The following is a 21,457-nucleotide window of genomic DNA, read 5'->3' on the forward strand; positions in this document are numbered from 1 at the left end:
AGTTCATCATCAAAATGCTTATTTTCATTTTCTAAAAGGCTACTTTCTCTTATATTAGAAACTAAATTATGACCTGAAATGGATAGAAGCATTGTGTAAAAAGGGTTATCAGTTATCATGCATAGCAACAGGTATATACATTATGTACATTTTCTTGGACCCCCTCCTTAGGGCCAGGACACACCGATGACTACGCTGCTAGCAACTAGTTTGATGCGACTAATCGCCAGCACTAGTAGTGACTACTAGCTATAACTAGTTGCTATCACTGGCAATTTCAAGAATAAAAGAAATAGCATTTATTGGTTCTGATCCAGTTCTGTATCATGCCTGAAGAATAATCCGATCTCCTGTTTGATCGTTTTGCCGCTTGATTCCAGATAGCAGTGAATAGAAAAAGATAAGAAAAACGAGCGGAAGATAAGAAAATCGACTGCAGAATCGAGCGGCTAAAAACGATCGAGCGGAGAATCGAGCGGCAGAAATGAACCGTGTATGCCCAGCATAAGATATATTGAAATCAAGTTGTATCAACTAGAAGCAGTAATTATTTGTTGCTGACTCAGTCACCCATGTGTCAACTCCGAGTCCCTATTACTGTAGACCTGTCTCAAGCTTAAATAAATAATCAGTTATTTCTACACAATAATGCATATCTGAACTCAGAAACATGCAGCTTTAATGTATATTACAGAGAATATGCCAACACACTAAGAGCCTGATGTACTAAATTTCTGTAAGGCTGAAGTAACCAGAACATAAATTACTACTGGTGATTGATGCACATTATAGGAGTTTGCATTCAGGCTTGATTCAGTATAATAATGTGCAGTTTTGCTCACATCAACTCATGCTATTCCTGCTATGCTACCATAGCAGGAGAAGCTGCTCATACTGATGAATGTGTTCCACTACATGGTAAACTGCCCCCCCCCCCCCCCCAAAAAAAAAGGGTTCCCCCCTCACCCTTAAATGACAGTCAGCAGAGGAGGCAGTACTCTGAAAAAAGGCAGCATTGGCCCTATCCTCTGCTTCAAGAGCTATGTCCCTATATCAGATGGGATATGGCCCTTAAAACGGAGATGCAACAAATCCCAGTACCTGTTCATATGAATTTTTTGTGAAGTGATCCAATTCACCGTATTTGAAACAAACAAGTAAACACAACTGCTTGTCTAATATTTATAGGGGTCTCCTGTAGGAACTGCAGGGATCCCTCATCAGATAGCTGTTACCACTAACAGGAAGTGCAAGGAGGAGAACAATGCACTAGGTTGAATCCCATCTAACATAAGGATGCGACTCTATTGGGGCATGTGATATGGTTCCTCTATTGGCCAGTATACCAATGCCAGTAAACCAATTCCATCAGAAGCATTAGTCTCCCATTAGTTTGTTAAAGACCAAGGGGAATCCTCCCTGAGCACCAGGGAGGATTTTACATTAGTCCATCACTCATTAATGAGTGTCCTCCCTGTGGAGGGATGATTCTCATTGATCGTTTGCAACGCAATTGTAGCCAGATGCTTGTGATGGGGATTTGGAATTGGTATACTGGCATTTCTAGCAAGGATCTGAATAGACGGTGGTAGGTGAGTATTTATGAAACATACATGGCCAGCAGCCTAGTGAGATAGATAGATATAGGCCAGCATTGATTCCGTCTACATCCGCTTTGTCCAGCTGATCCGGAAAACTCATGCCAGACCCAAAGTTGTGTTCCCTTTATCGGAACTGACCTAAAGGATCCGTTCCAAATGGACTGATGTGAATGGATTCTATAGCTCTGCATAGCATCCATTTGGATCTGTTTCATTCCGCTAAGCGGAACCTTCTTATTACCAGTGTGAATGCAGCCTAAAAGAGAACAAAGAAGCCCTGTTACTAAAATGAGTGATGGCTCGAACATCAAATTTTCGGTTCGCGAACTTTGAATGTGAATTTCCGCAAAAGTTCACGAACAGGAGAATCTGGCGAACCGCCATAGACTTTAATGGGCAGGTGAATTTTAAAACCTATAAGGACTGTTTCTGGCCACACAAGTGATGCAAAAGTTGTTTCAAGGGGCCTAACACCTGGACCGTGGCAAGCCGGAGGGGGTCCCACCAAAAATTATGTCATTGATGCAGAGTCGTGTTTTACTCTCTAAAGGGAAGAAATTGCAGTAAATTTGTGGAATTAAGTGCTTTAAAATGTCCAGTGTGCGTGCACGGCGATAAGGTAGCGTAAGGGTTAGGCCCGGTTCACACTGACAGGTGAAACACCATGTTAAACATACTGCAAACAACCACAAAGAGCTTTAGTGATAATGTCAGGTGAGCAAATCATTGTTTTTGCTAGTTGGCACCTCCAGGACATAAATGTTGGTCCTCTCGGCGGCAGTCTTTGTGTAGTGGTGTGTAGTGGCCGCTGTGCTTGTGTGCATGTTCGTGGAAGTGCAGGCGATCACGGTTTTCCTGCCTCTATGGTCAGGCTGACGTAGTTCATTCAGGGTTAAGTGACCGAAAAAACACTGATTCTGCACTGACTGAGGCCTTATACAGGGGGCAATAGTGGATACTAGATGCCAGTAGTGGTAGTGAAGGATTATTGAGTTATGGTCGGTGCACTACTAGGACCAGCTTACTTGTCCACTGGGCACAGAGCAGCAATACAATAGCAAGAAAAACAATGTACAAGCCCTAAGAAGGACTTCTGTTCAAAACAATGTGGTAACAGCAAAAATCTGCAGTGAGAACTCAGAGCACAGACCTATCTAATGCTCACCCTGTCAGCAGCACACTCTCCCTGATCTGCCTAGCACAGAAGCCAAACACAGACTGCAAAATGGCTGCTGTGCTGGCTTTCTGATAGGCGGTGGGGAGGTCCAGGTGGGAGGGATAGCTGATTGGCTGCCATGTGTCTGCTGAGTCTGGGGTGAGGGGTCAAAGTTTGGCTCCATTATACCATTATATTGTATAGAGGGAAAATCGAACACCCCATGTATTCGCCTGAGGGGGCGAACGTAAACACCCCTTGTCCGCCGCGAACTATTCGCCGGGCAAACAGTTAGGGCCATCTCTAACTAAAAGCAATGTTTTACTTGCAATTCTGGAATGATGGCCTTCTCTTCTTCTGCCATCTCTCTTTCATTTCCTTTTTTGGGAAGAAAATAAAAAAGGACTGTTTCTGATTTTACAGGGGAGCTTATGTGAGCATGTGGAGGTTTTACATAGACGACATCCATGCGTGGGAGGAGAGCTACTTAAAGAGACACTGAAGCGAAAAAAAAATTATGATATTATGATTTGTATGTGTAGTACAGCTAAGAAATAAAACATTCAGATCAGATACATCAGTCTAATTGTTTCCAGTACAGGAAGAGTTGAGAAACTCCAGTTGTTATCTCTATGCAAACAAGCCATTAAGCTCTCTGACTAAGTTAGTCGTGGAGAGGGCTGTTATCTGACTTTTATTATCTCAACTGTTCCTGGACTATTTACTTTTCCTCTGCTAGAGGAGAGGTCATTACTTCACAGACTGCTCTGAAAGAATCATTTTGAATGCTGAGTGTTGTGTAATCTGCACATATTATAGAATAATCCAATGTTAGAAAAAACACTATATACCTGAAAATAAAAGTATGAGAATATTTTCTTTGCTGCTAATCTTCTAGTAATTATTCATAGTACACAACCAATTCATTATATCATATTTTTTTTTTCCGCTTCAGTGTCTCTTTAAAAACACACCTACAGTATCATTTCAAACCTTCTACTGATCTCAGAAATAATGGCTAATGCTGACGGATCTAGAGGGGGGCGAGCGGGTATCTTGCCCCAGGTGCAGTTTGTTGAATCTGAGGGTTGTGGGCCTGGACCGTATTCATGGGTCTATCAGGGGTGGCAATCAAGATAGATTGCTAAAACAGCGAGAATGTCGGTGGATCTTTGATCTTAAAGCGACAGTTCCCCCTGGTTTGAATGAGATGGAGGGTTTTGCCTCGTTTCTGCCAACCTAAATCCTGATACTTGCTGTAATGTGGCGTTTGCCCCATGTCTTCCTCCTTCTGAGACATTGTCTCTTTCCCCCATCTGGGTGGCCGTTTGTTCTCACTGCGTGTGGTTTTCCTGACACCGTCAGTGGACAATTTTTTGCTTTATAGCTTGGATTTTGCATGAGTTAGGTGTAGCATATAACCATCCTACCTGCCACATATATATTATGGTTGGCAGGCTAGGGTCTTCTGATAGCTGCAGCTGATTATATAATAAATTTGTATTGCAGGCTAGATTTTGGTATTCACATGGCATTTGAATGACATTGTATATGTACCTTGTTGATATGTGTGAGTGTGCCTCTGGGCGGCCTGGCGGGGCCGCGCCCCCCGTCCTGTGCATGCGCGCACAGAGTTCCGTCTTAGCCCGGATCCTCTGGGCGGCTGGTCTCCGTGTTGCGCTCGGCGGTTGGCGCGCGTCTCCCTCTTCCGCTTACCCGAACGCCAGATTGATGCGGCGGGAGGTGGATGTGTTGGGGGTTGATGCGCGTCATCGCCGTTGGGCGGTGGGCGTGGCCTCGATGTCCCGCCCCGCGGCTGCGCGATTGGTCTCTTTGGCCTATTTAGCACTTCCCTGATGACTGAGCGGTGAGCCACGCCCCCTGAGGAAACGAGCAGGAAGCTCGTGAAACATGTCGGGGCTATAGCTGGCGTTACCGCATGTTGCTCAAACTCTCTGGCTGCCTTTTCTACCCGGCTCTCCTTCTTTGGCCCAGCTGGTCCTGGGGGACTGGACACCTCATCACTGCCTTCCCGGCCTAAGGATATCTGGGAGCCTGAGAACGTTGAGGTCGACACAGAATATAGCAACACCTTATTGGAGGATCACCACTGAGGGCTTGTTTGCTGAGAGACTCCTGCCTGATGATCTAAGGCAAGATTGCCAATACAGGACACATCTAGTCAAGTACGTATCTGTGTACTATCAGCGTGTCACGCTTGCTGCTTGCTTACAATGCTTGTTGGGCATGTTCCCATTGCCTAAGGAAGTTCATGTGCTATATGTTACTGTATTCAGCTGAATGGAAGCTTATATGACTGTTGCTGGCACTAACGCTGTTCTGATGCTAACCTGTCACGCTTTGCCATCTGAGCTACTTTCTACCTGCTATATGCTGTTTTGAGCTGGAATCTCTTTAATCAGGAATTTTGGAGAAGCGGAGTGAAGCCAATATTGGAACTATGTAATGTGCTATACTTGTGATTTATATCTAAACATCCGCCTGAGCAATATGTGAGGAGGCACTCCTACCCTCAATTAACGTGTGATCCACCATTTTGTGCACTGAGGTGCACCTCAGTACACGCATCCAAAGGGCTTATGCTGCTTGAGATGTGTGGCTGGTGTGTATGAAGGGAGCTCCCACCTGGTAGTTAAAGGGTAGTTAGATACTGAGATTTGGGCAATTTTTAAATGTTTTTTTAAAGTTGAATATTAATAAAATTTATACAGTTATTTGTTAAAAATATTTGTGCTTATGTGCATTTTTGGTAGGTATCATCCACCTCACTTTTTCCTTCCTATCAATTTTTGTCCAGTTTGTTGAATTCTTAAAAAGGCGGCAAAATGAATGGCAGTTTAGGCGCAAAACCTGACCTTTAGGCACCAAAACCTGACCTTGCCCCAGGCGCAACTTGGTCTTGCTCCGTCTGTCTAAGATAAAAACAGCGAAAGGGGAGAGCCTTTCACTGGAATGCTCATGGACTTTAAGTTGTGTCTGTTTTATGTTTTATGTGTTTGGATCAGGGCCGGGCCGAGGCAGGGGCCAGGCTGAGGCCGGGCCGAGGCTTCCATTTCCTCGGGCACTTGCAATTTATGCAGTGGAATAAGACAAATGATTTGCATATTGTCTTCTACATAATCAAATGATTAATACCTGCATAGCCTCCGACCAGTTTTAAATGTGTGTTTGCTTTGTATATTTTGAAGATTTGATTTTTTTCGGTTTGGCTCCACTTTAACCTAATGTTCGCTTAAAGCCTAAAACCGGACATACATCTGATCTACCATAAACTGCATAACATATGTCCAGCTTTAAGGACAACTGAAGCGAGAGATATATGGAGGCTGCCATATTTACTGTATTTCCTTTTAAGCAATACCAGTTGCCTGGCTGTCCTGCTGATCTTCTGTCTGTAATACTTTTAGCCATAGACCTTGAACAAGCATGCCGCAGATCAGGCGTTTCTGACATGTTTGACACACACAAGCAATAGAACACAGCAATACATGCATCCAGCTACATATAAGTGGCCAGCAGGTGCTCGTCAGCCAATCAGGATGCACTGTCATACACCCTTTACCTGCCATACCACATCCAGCAGCCATTAGCATTCAGGTGGGAGGCTTCAGTTGGACGCAAATCGCAAGATTGCGGCGCTAGCAGGACCACCCCGTGCAGGCATCCCTCCCACAGGGGTCCCTCCCTAACCGCTCACCTGTCCGCCATGTCCTAGAGCTGAAAAAAAGCGTTTAAAAACACACGATTGGTTCGCATGATGACCAGGGGCCCCGGACCTCTCTCACTGGCCGGGGCCCTAAGGCCAACACGCGATACCTGGAGGGGAGTGCAGGTGGGCCTGGACCTCTCACACCCAGGCTCTGGACCTCTCACATCCAGAAAACCCACCAACACTGCCTCCATACTGAATGCTAAATTTGACACACACAAGCAATAGAACACAGCAATACATGCATCCAGCTACATATAAGTGGCCAGCAGATGCTCGTCAGCCAATCAGGATGCACTGTCATACACCCTTTACCTGCCATACCACAACCAGCAGCCATTAGCATTCAGGTGGGAGGCTTCAGTTGGACGCAAATCGCAAGATTGCGTCGCTAGCAGGACCGCCCCGTGCAGGCATCCCTCCCACAGGGGTCCCTCCCTAACCGCTCACCTGTCCGCCTTGTCCTAGAGCTGAAAAAAAGCGTTTAAAAACACACGATTGGTTCGCATGATGATTCAATTCACCATTATGCATTACCTGCTACTGCTGGTGGGAAGGTCCTCCTCACTCCACTTCAATGTACAAATGCCATACAACCAATCACCATGCGGTTTCCATAACGACATTTCATGACTGGCTGTTTGGTGTAATGAGGGGACCCCTAAGCTACTTCTGTGTGAATTTGCAGCCCCTGAGCCCTGCTGGTTAACAAGCTGGCTCATATGCCATCTCTCTGGAACTAGCAGTGCCTGCACATACTCTCTGCGCATGCGCAGCCTTCCTGGCTTCTTCCTCTACTCTGGGTGTGAACCGCAAAATGACACGTGGCAGAGGGAGGGGGAAGAAGCCAGGATGCCTGCGCATGTGCAGACAGGAAATGCAGGCTTCCTCTTCTGGGGCCACATCGTGACTATGGCCTCAATTCACTAAACTTTATCAAACACTTTATCAAACGTTTGATAATTTACCTCATGGGTAAAATCTAATTTTTAATTCACTAAGGTGTTATAGACTTATTGAATATTTTATCTATAAAACGTTCAATAAACCTAAAACATCTTAGTGAATTCAAAATAAGATTTTACCCATGAGGTAAATTATCAAACATTCGATAAAGTGTTTGATAAAGCTTAGTGAATTGAGGCCTATATGTGGAAGTCGCTGATCCCATGTAATGGATAGCAGGCAGCCCAGGAGCAGGAGTGCTTACCTAAGGGGCCAGTAAGTGTCACCTCTTAACCAAATAACCGTGAGTATGCTTTTATGCATACCTATGGCGTCTGCTCAGGGGCCCTTTAAGTCCACTAAACTATCCCTCTCTGCTAAGCTTAATTTGTACATACATGCACACATGACCTGGCAGGGATCAGTTTGAAATCTTTGCTCTGCTTGAGCTAACATTACATGCCCATGCTAACCTCAGGGTGCATATACACATGCAATATTGATTGGCCAATCACTGACCAATTTTACCACCTTCAGGCAGTATGACGGCGAACAGATTTTGAATTCTATAAACATATTGTGTAGGTAAACTCTCATAATACTTGGAAGTGGTAAGATTGGCAAATCATTGGCCAAGTAAAATTGAATGTGTGTATGCATCTTATGGAACAGCTTTTTCAGCTCTATACAAAAGCAACCCAATGGCATGTATATTCTATTACCAGCACTAACAATGAACAATGCTATTTTTTGTGCTTTCATACCTTGGACACAGTTACAGGTGGCATATTGATGAGTTGTCTATTGGACTGACATTGCTATAGGTGTCTATTATACATGCAACTCATTCCTACCATTTCCTCAGGCACTTGCACTTTATCCAGTGGAATTAGAAGAATTATTTGCATATTGTCTGCTACATAATCTAATGATTAATACCTGCATAGGGTCAGACCAGTTTTAAATGTATGTGTGCTTTGTATATGGGTGAGGGACACGTTTTGCACCATTTTACTTTCATTCATTTCTTCAAGTTCTAGTGTTAATTAAAGTATTTATAAAAGAAAGGTCCAATAATACCAATTTCTTGTTTATTTATAACTTGAATGATCGCTAGCAATTGTTGTGGGTGACAGTTAAAAGGTGCCCATCCATGCTACACTCTTGATTGTACAATCTTGCCAACTCTATTTAGTAGAGGTGTAAACTGAGTGATATACTGTAAAGGGATACTTTAGGCATTCCCTCATATTACATAGATATGGTAAGGCCAGGGGTGTAGCAATAGGGGGTGCAGCGGTAGCGACCGCATCGTGGCCCTTGGGCCAGAGGGGCCCCAAAGGGCCCTCCCTCAACTACAGTATTAGCTCTCTATTAGTCCTGTGCTCATAATAATAATCATTTTGAATAGTGGTAATCATTAGCAGGCTGTTTCCCATCCCCTTCTTGCACCTCTGACACTGTAGTTGCTATTGGCAGGTTTTGGTGCGCTGTATCAATTGTTATGTATAGAGTGCTTGGGGGGCCCCATTGTAAGACTTGCATCAGGGCCCACAGCTCCTTAGCTACGCCACTGGGTAAGGCTGTATTATTAATGGGTATCTTTAGGAACAATTGCTGTACAGATATGCGGTTTAGGTGCAGCTAGGTCCCCAGTTCAGTTCTTTGGATGTGGAGGGGGCCATTGAACAATAGTGGTCATTTATATTACTTGTTTTCAGAAAATCAAGAGAGCTCATGGTGACCCAGAACCACTAGGAACATATGAGGGGCTAAAAGAGACCGCAGAGCCCTCCTACTAAAAGCAACGCTAAGCACTGAGTATAATTTTGCTTTCTTAATGGACTAGTCCATCTCCTCAAGGTGGATTCTTTGTTTTTAAAAGCATTCTCTGAACAGCAGTTGCTAAGTCTAACTGCCAAAATAGTGTGCAATTGAGTAGAGAGGCTGGCTGATATTTTACTATTTTGGCAGTTAAACTACCATTCAGGAAAGGCTTTTGAAAACCCTGAGAATCACCCATGGGGAGATGGACTAGTCCAAAACCTGTCAGTTCTGTCAGATTTTAAATGCTTTCTTAGCCGGAGTGATCCTTTAAAACAGAAAGTATTTGCGATAATTTAACTCAAAGCGAGCAATTGTAGTTTCCCATGATACATCACTCCTGAATATGTAAATGATCTCTTTATGCCCCTGAAGCCAGGCTCACACCCAGAACCGCAGGTGTATAGTGAGCCTGTAGCTAATACATTTTACAGAGCCTGTTTTGGACTTTCTGGTTCTCAGTGCAGGGGATGATGTGGCTCTGTGGGGTAGGGCTAACTGAGGGCTAACGCAGCGTGACCAAGCGTCCTGGTGGACGCGAAACGGCCGTCGCCGACCTTTCTACAGCCCTGAGCACCCACCTCCACCGTATCCCGCACAGCCCCGCCACGGGACACCAGGTGATAACTATTTGATGTATTAACTGCACAAGTTGACACGCAGCGCGTCGCCAGCACAATGTTTACTCTAGCGCTGTCTGTCAGCGCCGCTCCCACGCCTCCTCCGCATCGCCGCTTCCCGCCCTCGTCCCTTCCCTCCAATCAGCGGGAGGGAAGGGACGAGGGCGGGTAGCGGCGATGCGGAGGAGGCGGCGGAGCGGCGCTGACAGACAGCGCTAGAGTAAACATTGTGCTGGCGACACGCTGCGTGTCGCCAGCTCTGCGGGGGTATAGCGGCGAGCAGGGGGGTCTTTGACACACACGATGGGGCAACAGAGGCTGGTGTTAGTGTGCCCAACCAGCCTCTGTGCCCCACTTACGTAATACAAGGCCACCTCGGGTTCTCTTTAAAGGTAGCCACTAACAGTCCAATTTTTAGCGAAAAATCTTTCAAGCGATCAGAAATTCTGATCGGAAATTAAATATTGTAATAAATCGTTCACTACACCATCAACGAACCAATCTTTACGTTCTATCTATCACAACCAAAAATAAAATCCAAATTTTGGTTTGACGAAAATTCATTCAGGTGACATTTTTTTCACTCGTTCATAATTGATTGTGTCCACCAATGGAGATTATTTACAACCAATCCGATCAGAATTTCTGATCGCTCAAATGATTTTTCGCTAGAAATTGGACCGTTAGTAGCCACCTTAAGTGAGATAACGTACAATTATAAACCATGCCTCTTGTTTTGTTAGCATAGCTGCCCTTATTTGACATGTTCCCCGTCATTTCATATGAAGTGTAATGCTACACGAAGAGTTTATTTGGCAGATTTACTTTCTGATCGATTTCCATTCACTTCTATGAGAAAATCGATCAGAAAAATGATCAAAATCAGATCGGACCTGTCCGAAATTATCTATCGAGCCATTTATCTGCCAAAATATCTCATTGTGTATTCCCAGCATAATTTTAATGATGATAGCTCCAGTATTATAGGGTTATTTAACCTCCTTGCCGGTCTAAAAAATCCGGCAAGGAGGCAGCGCCGCACTTTTTTTTTTTTTTTTTTTAAATCATGTAGAGAGCCAGGGCTCGCTACATGATAGCCGCTGAGCGGCGGCATCCCCCCACCCACTCCGATCGCCTTCGGCGATCAGAGTATGCAGGAAATCCCGTTGAGAACGGGATTTCCTGCAGAGCTTCCCCGGTCGCCATGGCGACGGGGCGGGATGATGTCACCGACGTCATGGATGTCGGGACGTCATAGGGAATCCCGATCCGCCCCTCAGCACTGCCTGGCACTGATTGGCCAGGCAGCGCAGGGGTCTGGGGCGGGGGAGAGCGACTCGGCGCGGCGGATTGCGACAAATCGGCGGCGAGCGGCGGCGAGCGGAAGTTACAAGCAGCTAGAAAAGTGCTAGCTGCTTGTAATAAAAAAAAAATTATGCAAATCGGCCCAGCGGGGTCTGAGGTATCCTCCTGCGCAGGTTACCCCGAGCTGAGCTCGGGATAACCGGCAAGGAGGTTAAGCATCCTTTCTGATTGTATAGAATTGTGTGTGATTATATGATGATGAGGAGGAGGAGTATAATCTGGATTACAGCAACCAAGTCACCGTAGAATGATCATCGGTGCTCCTCTCAGAGAAACAAGCTGAGCTGAAATGTATTTGCTTATAGGTCGGAATGGTCATTTCCACCTGTGGCTTTATCACTTGTGTAGCAGTAATTGTTATTAGAGATGGCCCAAACGGTTCCTGGTTCGCCCCCATAGTGCACCATTAGGGTCAACTTTGACCCTCTACATCACAGTCAGCAGGCACATTGTAGCCAATCAGGCTACACTCCCTCCTGGAGCCACTCCCCCCCCCCCATTATAAAAGGCAGGCACATTTTACTCACTCGTGTGCCTGCAGTAAGGGACAGCTGCTGCTGCTGCAGACTCTCATAGGGAAAGATTAGTTTGGCTCAGGGGCGTCGCTAGCGTCAAATGTCCGTGGCCCGTGCCACGGATATGGCTTTGGGGTGCCCCTAATTACGTCTCTGGGGTGCCCACGAGAGTGCCCCAAATATTTTACTCAGCGCGGCTGCCGTTTATGCGATATGGCGGCCGCCATGTTGTGGGCGGCACTCGCCGCTTGGAAACATCAGCTGCCCTGGTCCATCCGCCCCCTGCCCAATCAGGAGCACCAGGCAGGGGGCGTGAGATTGATTTGCAAAGGCAGGGGGCTGGAAAGAGCATGACTAGCTCCGCCCCCTTCACGTATCATGTAGAGAAGACCAGATTCCATTTGCCCGCCTGGTGCCCGCTGCCGCTGACCCTCCGCATGGCAGACTGGCAGTTCAATTTGCCTGCAGCTGCGCTGGACTCCGTCCCCCCACAGCCACAGATGGACCTGCAGGCATAAGAAGCAATTGAGAGAGCCTCTGCTGCGGACAGTGGCGTATCTGGGTAAAATAGCGCCTATGGCAAACACTTTGTAATGTCCCCCGTGTAATATCACAGGACCACAGGAAGATGGATTGGGGAACATGTGTCCTCAGGAGTCTTTCCTGGATCCATCTTCCTATGTTGTGCTTTAAGCCTCATCTACATGCGTAGATGAGGCGGCAATCCGGCGGCTCGCGTCCCCGCTCGCCCGCCGCATTCGATTCCCCGCTCGATTCCCTGCTGCTCGATTCCCTGCCATTGTCCCTTCGCGGGGAACGAGCAGGGAATCGGCGGTAGCAAGATCCGTCCTGTCGGATCTTATCAATCGAGCCGCATCAGCGACTTGATTGATAAGCCACATCGCCGCCTCATCTACCCGTGTAGATGAGGCTTAAGACTTGGACTGAAGAGCTGTGTGTGAAGAAAGTGACTTGACCTAACAATGTTTAATACCCTCCCCCTATCCCAGCATCTACTTCCTAATGGCCCGTACTCACGGGCTGCAGAAGTGGCCTGTCGCCAGCACACGTGAGCGTGCTAGCGACAGGCCGGCGACAGCTTCTCTCCAGGTCCCTCCGCGTACACACGCGGAAGAGGGACCAGCGGCGAGACGGAAGCTGTCGCCGACGTTCCTCCTCCCCCCGCCGGAAGCTCCATTTACCTCTATGGAGGTTGCTGTCGCTAGTCCGCGTACTCACGCGGACTAGCGACAGTTGCGGCGGAGGTGCGGCGGCGACTGTTGCCATGCGATTGAAACTTTCAATCGCATGGCGACAAGAGCGACGGGCGACAGTTCGGGGTGCTCGCGCGTGCAACGGCCCATACTCACGGGCGACCTGTCGCCGCAACACGCGCGCGCCGCGTGTTGAGGCGACAAAAGTCCCTCGTGAGTATGGGCCATTATTCACTCATTGCTGGTCAGTGCTCTTCAGGATGACCCCCTGCAGCAGGTCTTATAAAAGCAAAGGACCTGTGATGTGAATCATCTGACCTGCTGCTGTGTACAGTGAGCCTGTGAAGAGCAATGTATGGGCAGTGTAGGCTGTAAAACTCAATGTTTATATAGCAGCTCTCCCCAGGCTCACAGTACACAGAAGATGCTGGGGAGAAAATTCACATGTCCTTTGCTTCGCTTATAAGCACTGCTGCAGGAGATCCCCCTGATAAGAACACAGAGCAGAGTGATGAGCTCTGTCCCTTCCTGCCGCCCTCAACACAGAGTTCTCACTTACTGTCTGCTACTTGTGTGTCACCACGTGGCTCAGGGGCACCTCTAGCTATTTTGTTACTCCAGGCAAGAAAACCTGTGGCGCCCCCCCCTCCCCATAAAAATAATCGTAATGCAGCAATGTTTCACCAGAAAATAATTGTAATGCGGCAGCGTTTCACCAGAAATTACACTTATTGCAGCAGCATTTCAACAGAAAAAAAATGTAAGAAAGAAAAGCACAAGGGGACAAATAAAGGCAAAGGAGACATAAGAAGGCACAGGGGAACAGAAGGAGGCACAACGGGGCACAGGAAGAGGAAGAGGTGGCACAGGGGGACTGAAGGAGGCACAGGAAGACAGAAGGAGTCACAAGGGAGACAGAAGGACAAACAGTGGGTCAGACAATGCACAAGGGACTTAAGGAGGCACAAGGAGACAGAAGGAGGAACAAAAGGGACAGAAGGAGGCACAAAGGGGGAAAGAAGGATGCACAAGTCACAGAGGTGGCAGCTGCCCGCAACTTACACTAAGTAGATGCAACAGAAGCAAGTAGTAGAACACCCACAGGGGGTGGGGCTTAGTCCAGGGGCTGGGCTTAATTTGGGGCGGGGCTTTATCCAGCAACATGGCACCCCCCAGGACCAATGGCACTCCAGGCAATGGCCTGTACTGCCTATGCCTAGAGGCGCCCCTGACGTGGCTGCCTGCTACACACTCGTGCTCCTCTTCTCTCACAGTCACAGCCCCAGCGACACAGACACAGCTCCATACGGCCAATCAGGAGGGGATGCCGGGGCAACGACAGAAGCTGGCAGCAGGGAGGTGGACGGGGCACAGACACAGTCCTCTCCATCTTACTAATGTACTGTACGCATGGCTGCTGCTGGGCTGGCTGGGAGGGAGAAGTGATTTGCTGGCTGATGCGCCCCCTGGGAGGTGATCACAAGGGGCGCCTATAGCAGGAGCCCTGGTTGCACGGCTCCAGATACGCGTCTGGCTGCGGAGCTTCAAACTTCAGAGGAGAACAGTCACAGCCAGCCGGGAGGTCAGAACACAGGCAGGATGCAGCCGCAGCAGCTAGTGTTAACCCTGTGTGTGCCACACTGCAGTGCAGAGACTCCAGACAGGGAGGAGGTAGTAATTATACTCTTTGTGTGTGTCCCATGCCCCATTCTCTGTTCCCCATTGTGAGTGTGTGTTTGTGTAATGTTGTATGTGTGTGTCTTTCTTATTTTGTGTCTGTCTGCCTCATTTTGTGTGTGTGTATCTGTGCCTCAACCTCTGTGCCCCATTGTGTGTATCTGTGCCTCAACCTCCATGCCCCATTGTGTGTATCTGTGCCCCAAGCTCTGTTCCCCGTTGTGTGTGTGTCTGTGCCCCATTGTATGTGCCTGTGCCCCAACCTCTGTGCCCCATTGTGTGTGCCTGTGCCCCAACCTCTGTGCCCCATTGTGTGTGCCTGTGCCCCAACCTCTGTGCCCCATTGTGTGTGCCTGTGCCCCAACCTCTGTGCCTCATTGTGTGTATCTGTGCCTCAACCTCTGTGCCCCATTGTGTGTATCTGTGCCCCAAACTCTGTGCCCCATTGTGTGTGCCTGTGCCTTATCCTCTATGCCCCGGTGTGTATCTGTGCCCCATCTTCTATGCCCCATTACAGTATAAGTTACTCTGTGCCTGTATTGATAGTAAACTAGCTGCAGTGTGTGCTGACCCCTTCTACCCCAGTATGTACACTATAAGCTGTGACTCTGTGCCAGTATTGACAGTAAACTAGTGGCAGTGTGTGCTGATCTCTGCTACCCCCAGCACGTACATTATAAGCTGTTACTCTGGGTCTGTACTGATAGTAGACTAGCTGCAGCGTGTGCTGATCTCTGCTACCTCCAATATGTAGAGTATAAGCTGTTACTCTGTGCCTGAAATCAGGGGCGCCTAAAGCCACTGGCACTAAAGGCAGCTGCTTGGAGCGGCATGAAAGGGGGGGGCGGCAGCTGCGGGGGGAAACTGCGGCCAATCGCCGCTATTGCAATCAGCTGCAGCTGCTTTGTTTCCAATCCTGGTTTATTTACATTATGCCGCCTGTATGCACGCCCCCCGGCCAGGCCCAGCCAATAGACTTTTAGCCAGGAACCTCTCAAGAGTCCCACCCACTCCACCTCCTCCTAATCCCGTCCCGCCCCTCTCCCTAGCAGCAGCCGCACGATTTGTTTACTGCTGCGTGCGGCGCCGCCTCTAACTCCGCCCCCCGCCGGCCAGAAGTTCGGGTCCCTAGGCTTGCCGCTGTCTGACCCATCCACCATGCTTCCCCTGTGTGACAAACAGGCAGAGGTGAGGGTTAGCTGCAGGGGGGGAGACTGGAATCAGCGGCAGCCAGCAGTGCTAATCAGTGCAGAGGAGAGAGGAGGACAAGGCAGCTGTGCACTGTGTGAGCCCAGAGCTGTGTATATCGGCATGTAACACATGAGCTGTACGATGCTGATATACACAGCTATGAGCAGCTCATAGTGCACAGCTGCCTGTCTGGAGACTGACACTCCCCTGCTCTTATCAGCTCTGCTGCCAGGAGATCTCGCTCCTGAGTCCTGATAAAAACCCTCACTGACCGTCACCTCCTGGGGGGGGAGGGGAAGCAATAAAAAGCAGCATACACGCTAACAGTGGGGAGAAGGGTGGGGAAGTTAAACATGGGCACACAAGTTAGAGCAGTGACATAGCTAAGGAGCTGTGGGCCCGGTGCAAGTTTTACATGGGCCCCCCCAAGCACTCTATACATAATTGATACGTCGCACCAAAACCTGCCAATGGCAACTACAGTGTCAGAGGTGCAAGACGGGGATGGGAAACAGTGTGTTAAGGATTACTACTATTCAAAGTATCTATATAAGTGATTATTACCAGCACAGGACCAACAGAGAGCTAATACTGTGATAGCGAGTGGACCGTTCGGGGCCCCGATGCGGTCGCTACCTCTGCACCCCCTGTTGCTGCGCCTCTTAGAGCAACTATCTAGGACTTTGCTCTGGGTGCCCATACATCTAGCCATGATAGGTAGGTCAATCAAGAGACAGATTTCTCTCTGAATTAATCTGATCAGAGAGAGATCTGTCAGCTGCCCATACACCACAGGCTGATTCCTGATCAATTTCATGCTGAAACTGATCAGGAATTGGTCTTGTGATGCCGCATCTGACCGCCCGACGCTATCCCCTAATTTAAATTGTGTCCCCAGGTTCCCTGTGCAGTATAGGTTACCTGGCAGTGTCCGTCTCTGCACCACTGCCTCACATACATGTGCCCTACGTGGTTGCCAGTGGATATGTGGGTGTGTATGTGACATCACACAGGCACGCACAATCGCACATATACGCTGGTAACTACCCGGGGCATGTATGTGAGGCAGTGCGGAGACGGAGCCATTGGCGGACACAGACAGGTAACGTATACTGCACGTTAGGATTATTTTCTGGTAAAAGATTGCTGAATTAAGATTATTTTCTGATGAAACATTGCAGCATTATGATTATTTTATGGTGAAACATTGCTGCATTAGGATTTTTTTATGGTGAAACATTGCTGCATTAGGATTATTTTATGGTGAAACATTGCTGCATTAGGATTATTTTATGGTGAAACATTGCTGCATTAGGATTATTTTATGGTGAAACATTGCTGCATTAGGATTATTTTCTGATGAAACATTGCTGCATTAGGATTATTTTATGGTGAAACATTGCTGCATTAATGTACCCCTGACGCCAGTATTTTTAATATGTTTTCCTCCCTGGTGCTGTGTGACTAGCAAACAGCGTCATCCTCCCACCTCCAGCACTCCCTGCGGCCCCCATTCTGACATCACATATGGGCAGGGAGGAAGTGGCAGTTCTTCCTCCCTGTGCCAGTCCTCAACTCAGCCTCTTCCACCTACCGCTTCAGTTCCCATTATGATCTGCTGCACACAGCACGCAGGGGAGCTGCGCTGTGTGCGGTCTTGTGGTGATTGAGGTTGGAAGGCTATCCGACCTCAGTAATCACAAGTCCGCACACAGTCCAGCTCCGCAGCCCACTGTGTGCAGTGATTCATAAGTGGAACTAAAGCGGCAGGTGGAGGGGGCTGCATTATGAACGGGCAGAGGGGACAAAGAACTGCCACTTAATTTCTGACCATATTCGACGTTCTGCCTCAGTCAAAGATTACGACTGAGCAGAATGGGGTCTACAGAGGGCACAGAAGGGGGAGGATGGTGCTATGTGCTCGTCGCACCGCACCAATAACGTAATCAAAATAAAAATATCGGGACCAAGGTCTAGGTCAGGGGTACTTTAAGATTATTGTCTTGGGGGGGGGGGGGGGGCACCACAGGTTTTCTTGCCTGGAGTGACAAAATGGCTAGAGGCGCCCCTGCCTGAAATGATAGTAAACTAGCTGTAGTGTGTGCTGATCTCTGCTGCCTCTAGTATTTACATTATAAGCTGTGACTCTGTCCCTAAACTGATAGTAAGCTAGCTGCAGTGTTTGCTGATCTCCACCTCCAGTATGTACAGTATAAGCTGTTGTATGTACAATATAAGCTGTTACTCTGGGCCTGTACTGATAGTAAACTAGCTGCAGTGTGTGCTGATCTCTGCTGCCTCCAGTATGTACATTATAAGCTGTGACTCTGTGCCTGTATTGATAGTAAACTAGCTGCAGTGTGTGTTGACCTCTGCTACCCCCAGCATGTACATTATAAGCTGTTACTATGGGCCTGTACTGATAGTAAACTAGCTGTAGTGTGTGCTGATCTCTGCTGCCTCCAGTATGTACATTATAAGCTGGGACTCTGTCCCTGTATTGATAGTAAACTAGCTGCAGTGTGTGCTGATCTCTGCTACCCCCAGCATGTACATTATAAGCTGTTACTATGGGCCTGTACTGATAGTAAACTAGCTGGAGTGTGTGCTGATCTCTGCTGCCTCCAGTATGTATATTATAAGCTGTGACTCTGTATCTGTATTGATAGTAAACTAGCTGCAGTGTGTGCTGATCTCTGCTACCCCCAGCATGTACATTATAAGCTGTTACTATGGGCCTGTACTGATAGTAAACTAGCTGCAGTGTGTGCTGATCTCTGCTGCCTCCAGTATGTACATCATAAGCCATTACTCTGGGCCTGTACTGATAGTAAACTAGCTGTCGTGTGTGCTGATCTCTGCTGCCTCCAGTATGTACATCATAAGCCATTACTCTGAGCCTGTACTGATAGTAAACTAGCTGCAGTGTGTGCTGATCTCTGCTGCCTCCAGTATGTACAGTATAAGCTGTTGCTCTGTGCCTGTACTGATAGTAAACTAGCTGCAGTGTGTGTTGATCCCTGCTACTTATAATATGTACAGTATTAGCTGTGAAGCCTGGTACACACATACAATTTTGATTAGCCAATTTTAGCTCTGTTCATCAAATTCATTGTCTGTTGGCCCACTTACTGCATGGGGGTGGTAAAATTGGTCAGTGATTGACCAATAAAAATTGTATGTGCGTATATGCCTATACTGATTGTAAATTATCTAAATAAAGGACATGGGGCTCCATCCAATATTTTGATGGGCAGGCCCGTTATCTGTAGCTTACACCAGTGCTAAGTTCATGTAAATGTGGCCCCACCCATGACCACGCCCACTCGCTGTATAGCCACGCACATTTTTTGCCACGCCACAGGTGCCCCTGATCTCCAAGGACCCTAGGAACGCCCCTGGTTAGGCTCTTGTAGGCTTGTTATCTTGCTCCTTGCTGATTCTTATTGCTAAAATAGCACCCCCACAACAGCTCTTTTGAGAGCTAATCTTGTTCTTGTGATCTATTTTTTTTCTGTGTGTCCCACTGACACTTGTGTTGCATAGACAGCCTTGATAATTCATACTGGTCGTTGCTTCATTGTGGACAGACCAAATTTGATCAGCTGGGCAGTCACTGTTCTGTCATTCAGCTACCTCAGCCCGGCGACCATATGGGCTGGAAAGCCGCCATCACCTGCACTCTCGTCATGGTGTGCACCAGTCCAGCACGGCCGTCACTACACAAACAGCTGTTTGCAGTCACTGCATACCTTTCACTGCATCTTTGACTGCACACTGTATTATACCTGGCAGTCATTGCATACCTTTCACTTGAATGGATGGCAGACTTGCCCTCCATAACAGATTCTCGTTAAAGGATTTAAAGTTGATTCATCTCACATATACAGCAAGGCCTCGAAAGTCCTCCTGTATTGTTATTTTTGGTCACTACCTCAGGACGTGCATGCCCTGCCTGCTGCCTTCCTTGGATGTGTGGTAGCCGTTCCTGCTCCTTTGCCCACAGCGTGCCTGCTGCCTTCCTTGGATGTGTGGTTGTGGTAGCCATTTCTTAGGCTCCCACCCCTGACCGGAATCGAACCAGGATTCCCCGGCCATTATCTGTGGTCACTCGCAATGGCAGACTTGCCCTCCATAAAACATTCTCGAGGCAGGTACTGAACAGCAAGCAGAACAAGTATTTAAAAAAAATAGATGTAAGCTTTAACAATGGTAGAGAAAGAACCATCGAAACTTGATAAGGCAGTCAGACATTACCTGACATCACTGAGTGAGGAAGAGCAATCTCGCCATGGTGCGCACCAGTCCAGCAAACAGCTACACAAACAGCTGTTTGCAGTGCGTTACACAGTGAGTTTGATGTGTCAGTGTGAAGCAGTACTCTAATTACACTCCCTGATTGATGTATACACATGCAAGATGTTTTAACCACTTTACTTCCGCAGTGCTAAATTTCTCCGTCCCTCTGCGCACTGCTTCACCCCCAGGGACGGAGAAAGGCGTATGTTTCTGTTTACATGCCGGGAGTGGGCGGGGCAACACGCTCGCACACTCTAGCCAGCCCGCACAGCAGTTGACTAATTGGACATTAGGAACAAGTGTTCCTAAATCCAATTAGAGTCCCCGATTGATGTATGAAGGCTGCTTCAAAGAGAAGCACTCTTCATAACAAACCGCCGGCACATTGTTATTGTGTCCGTGTGCGCGCGATCACGCGATCGCGCGTGCACACACCCACCCGCACAGCCCCTGCAGTCCAATGATTGGTTATTGGGGACCTCAGTCCCCAATAACCAATCATACCACATGACAAATAAATGAATGGAGACTGCCTCTGCTTGAGGCAGTCTTCATTCATAACAACAGTTGTAAACAAAGGTGCAGCGCGCGATCGCGCGCCCCCGCGCGCGCGCACGTGCACACCAGCTCCACAGTCCAATGATTGGTTTTGGGGACCCCAGTCCCCAATAACCAATCATATTGCCTAATAAATAAATGAATGAAGACTGCCTGGGAGGAGTGAAAAATGCTCTGGTTTTTAAGGGGAAAACCCCTCAGTTGTGAAGTGGTTAAAGCACTTTAGGCCTCCAATTTAGCATTCAATGTGATTTCTGCCCTTAAAACGCTGCTTTGCGTCTAATCCAGATTTTTCCCTGGGACTTTTGCGCCCCTCCAGGTGTTAGACCCCTTGAAACATCTTTTCCATCACTTTTGTGGCCAGCATACATTTTTCTAGTTTTCAAAGTTCACCTCCCCATTGAGTCTATTGTGGTTTGTGAAAGTTCATGCGAACCGAACTTTCGCGGGAGGTTCGCGAACCTAAAGTCGGAGGTTCGGGCCATCTCTAGTTGTTATGTGATGTTTTCATTTATTCCCAAGTCTGAAGTTGTAAAACTTGTACATGTGGGTAAGCACAGCATTTCCATGCAAACCAAATATACCTGAGTATTATATTCCCTTAGCAGCAACATTCAGTAGGTCTTGCTCAGTGCTTCTGGTTGTTACTGTAGCTACTGGTTACATGCTCTGCTGCTATGCTATGCACCCCCCATTAGAAGCGAAGTCACAGATCCAGTCGGTAGTACACAAGACAGAGCATTGGCAGCATAGGGGTTGGTA

At 47.7% G+C, this 21,457-nt stretch overlaps 1 protein-coding gene across 1 annotated transcript in view; it reads right to left on the reverse strand.

The window, feature by feature from the left end:
• Window positions 1–21,457, reverse strand: part of LOC137522126 (claudin-16-like) — a 57,768-nt gene that overhangs the window by 24,510 nt on the left and 11,801 nt on the right. The window contains exon 3 of the mRNA XM_068242156.1: window positions 4,694–4,812. Within this exon, the coding sequence (XP_068098257.1) occupies window positions 4,694–4,812 (119 nt within the window). The remainder of the gene's footprint in view (window positions 1–4,693; window positions 4,813–21,457) is intronic.

Source organism: Hyperolius riggenbachi, chromosome 6 (genome assembly GCF_040937935.1).
Source record: "Hyperolius riggenbachi isolate aHypRig1 chromosome 6, aHypRig1.pri, whole genome shotgun sequence".
NCBI lineage: Eukaryota > Metazoa > Chordata > Amphibia > Anura > Hyperoliidae > Hyperolius > Hyperolius riggenbachi.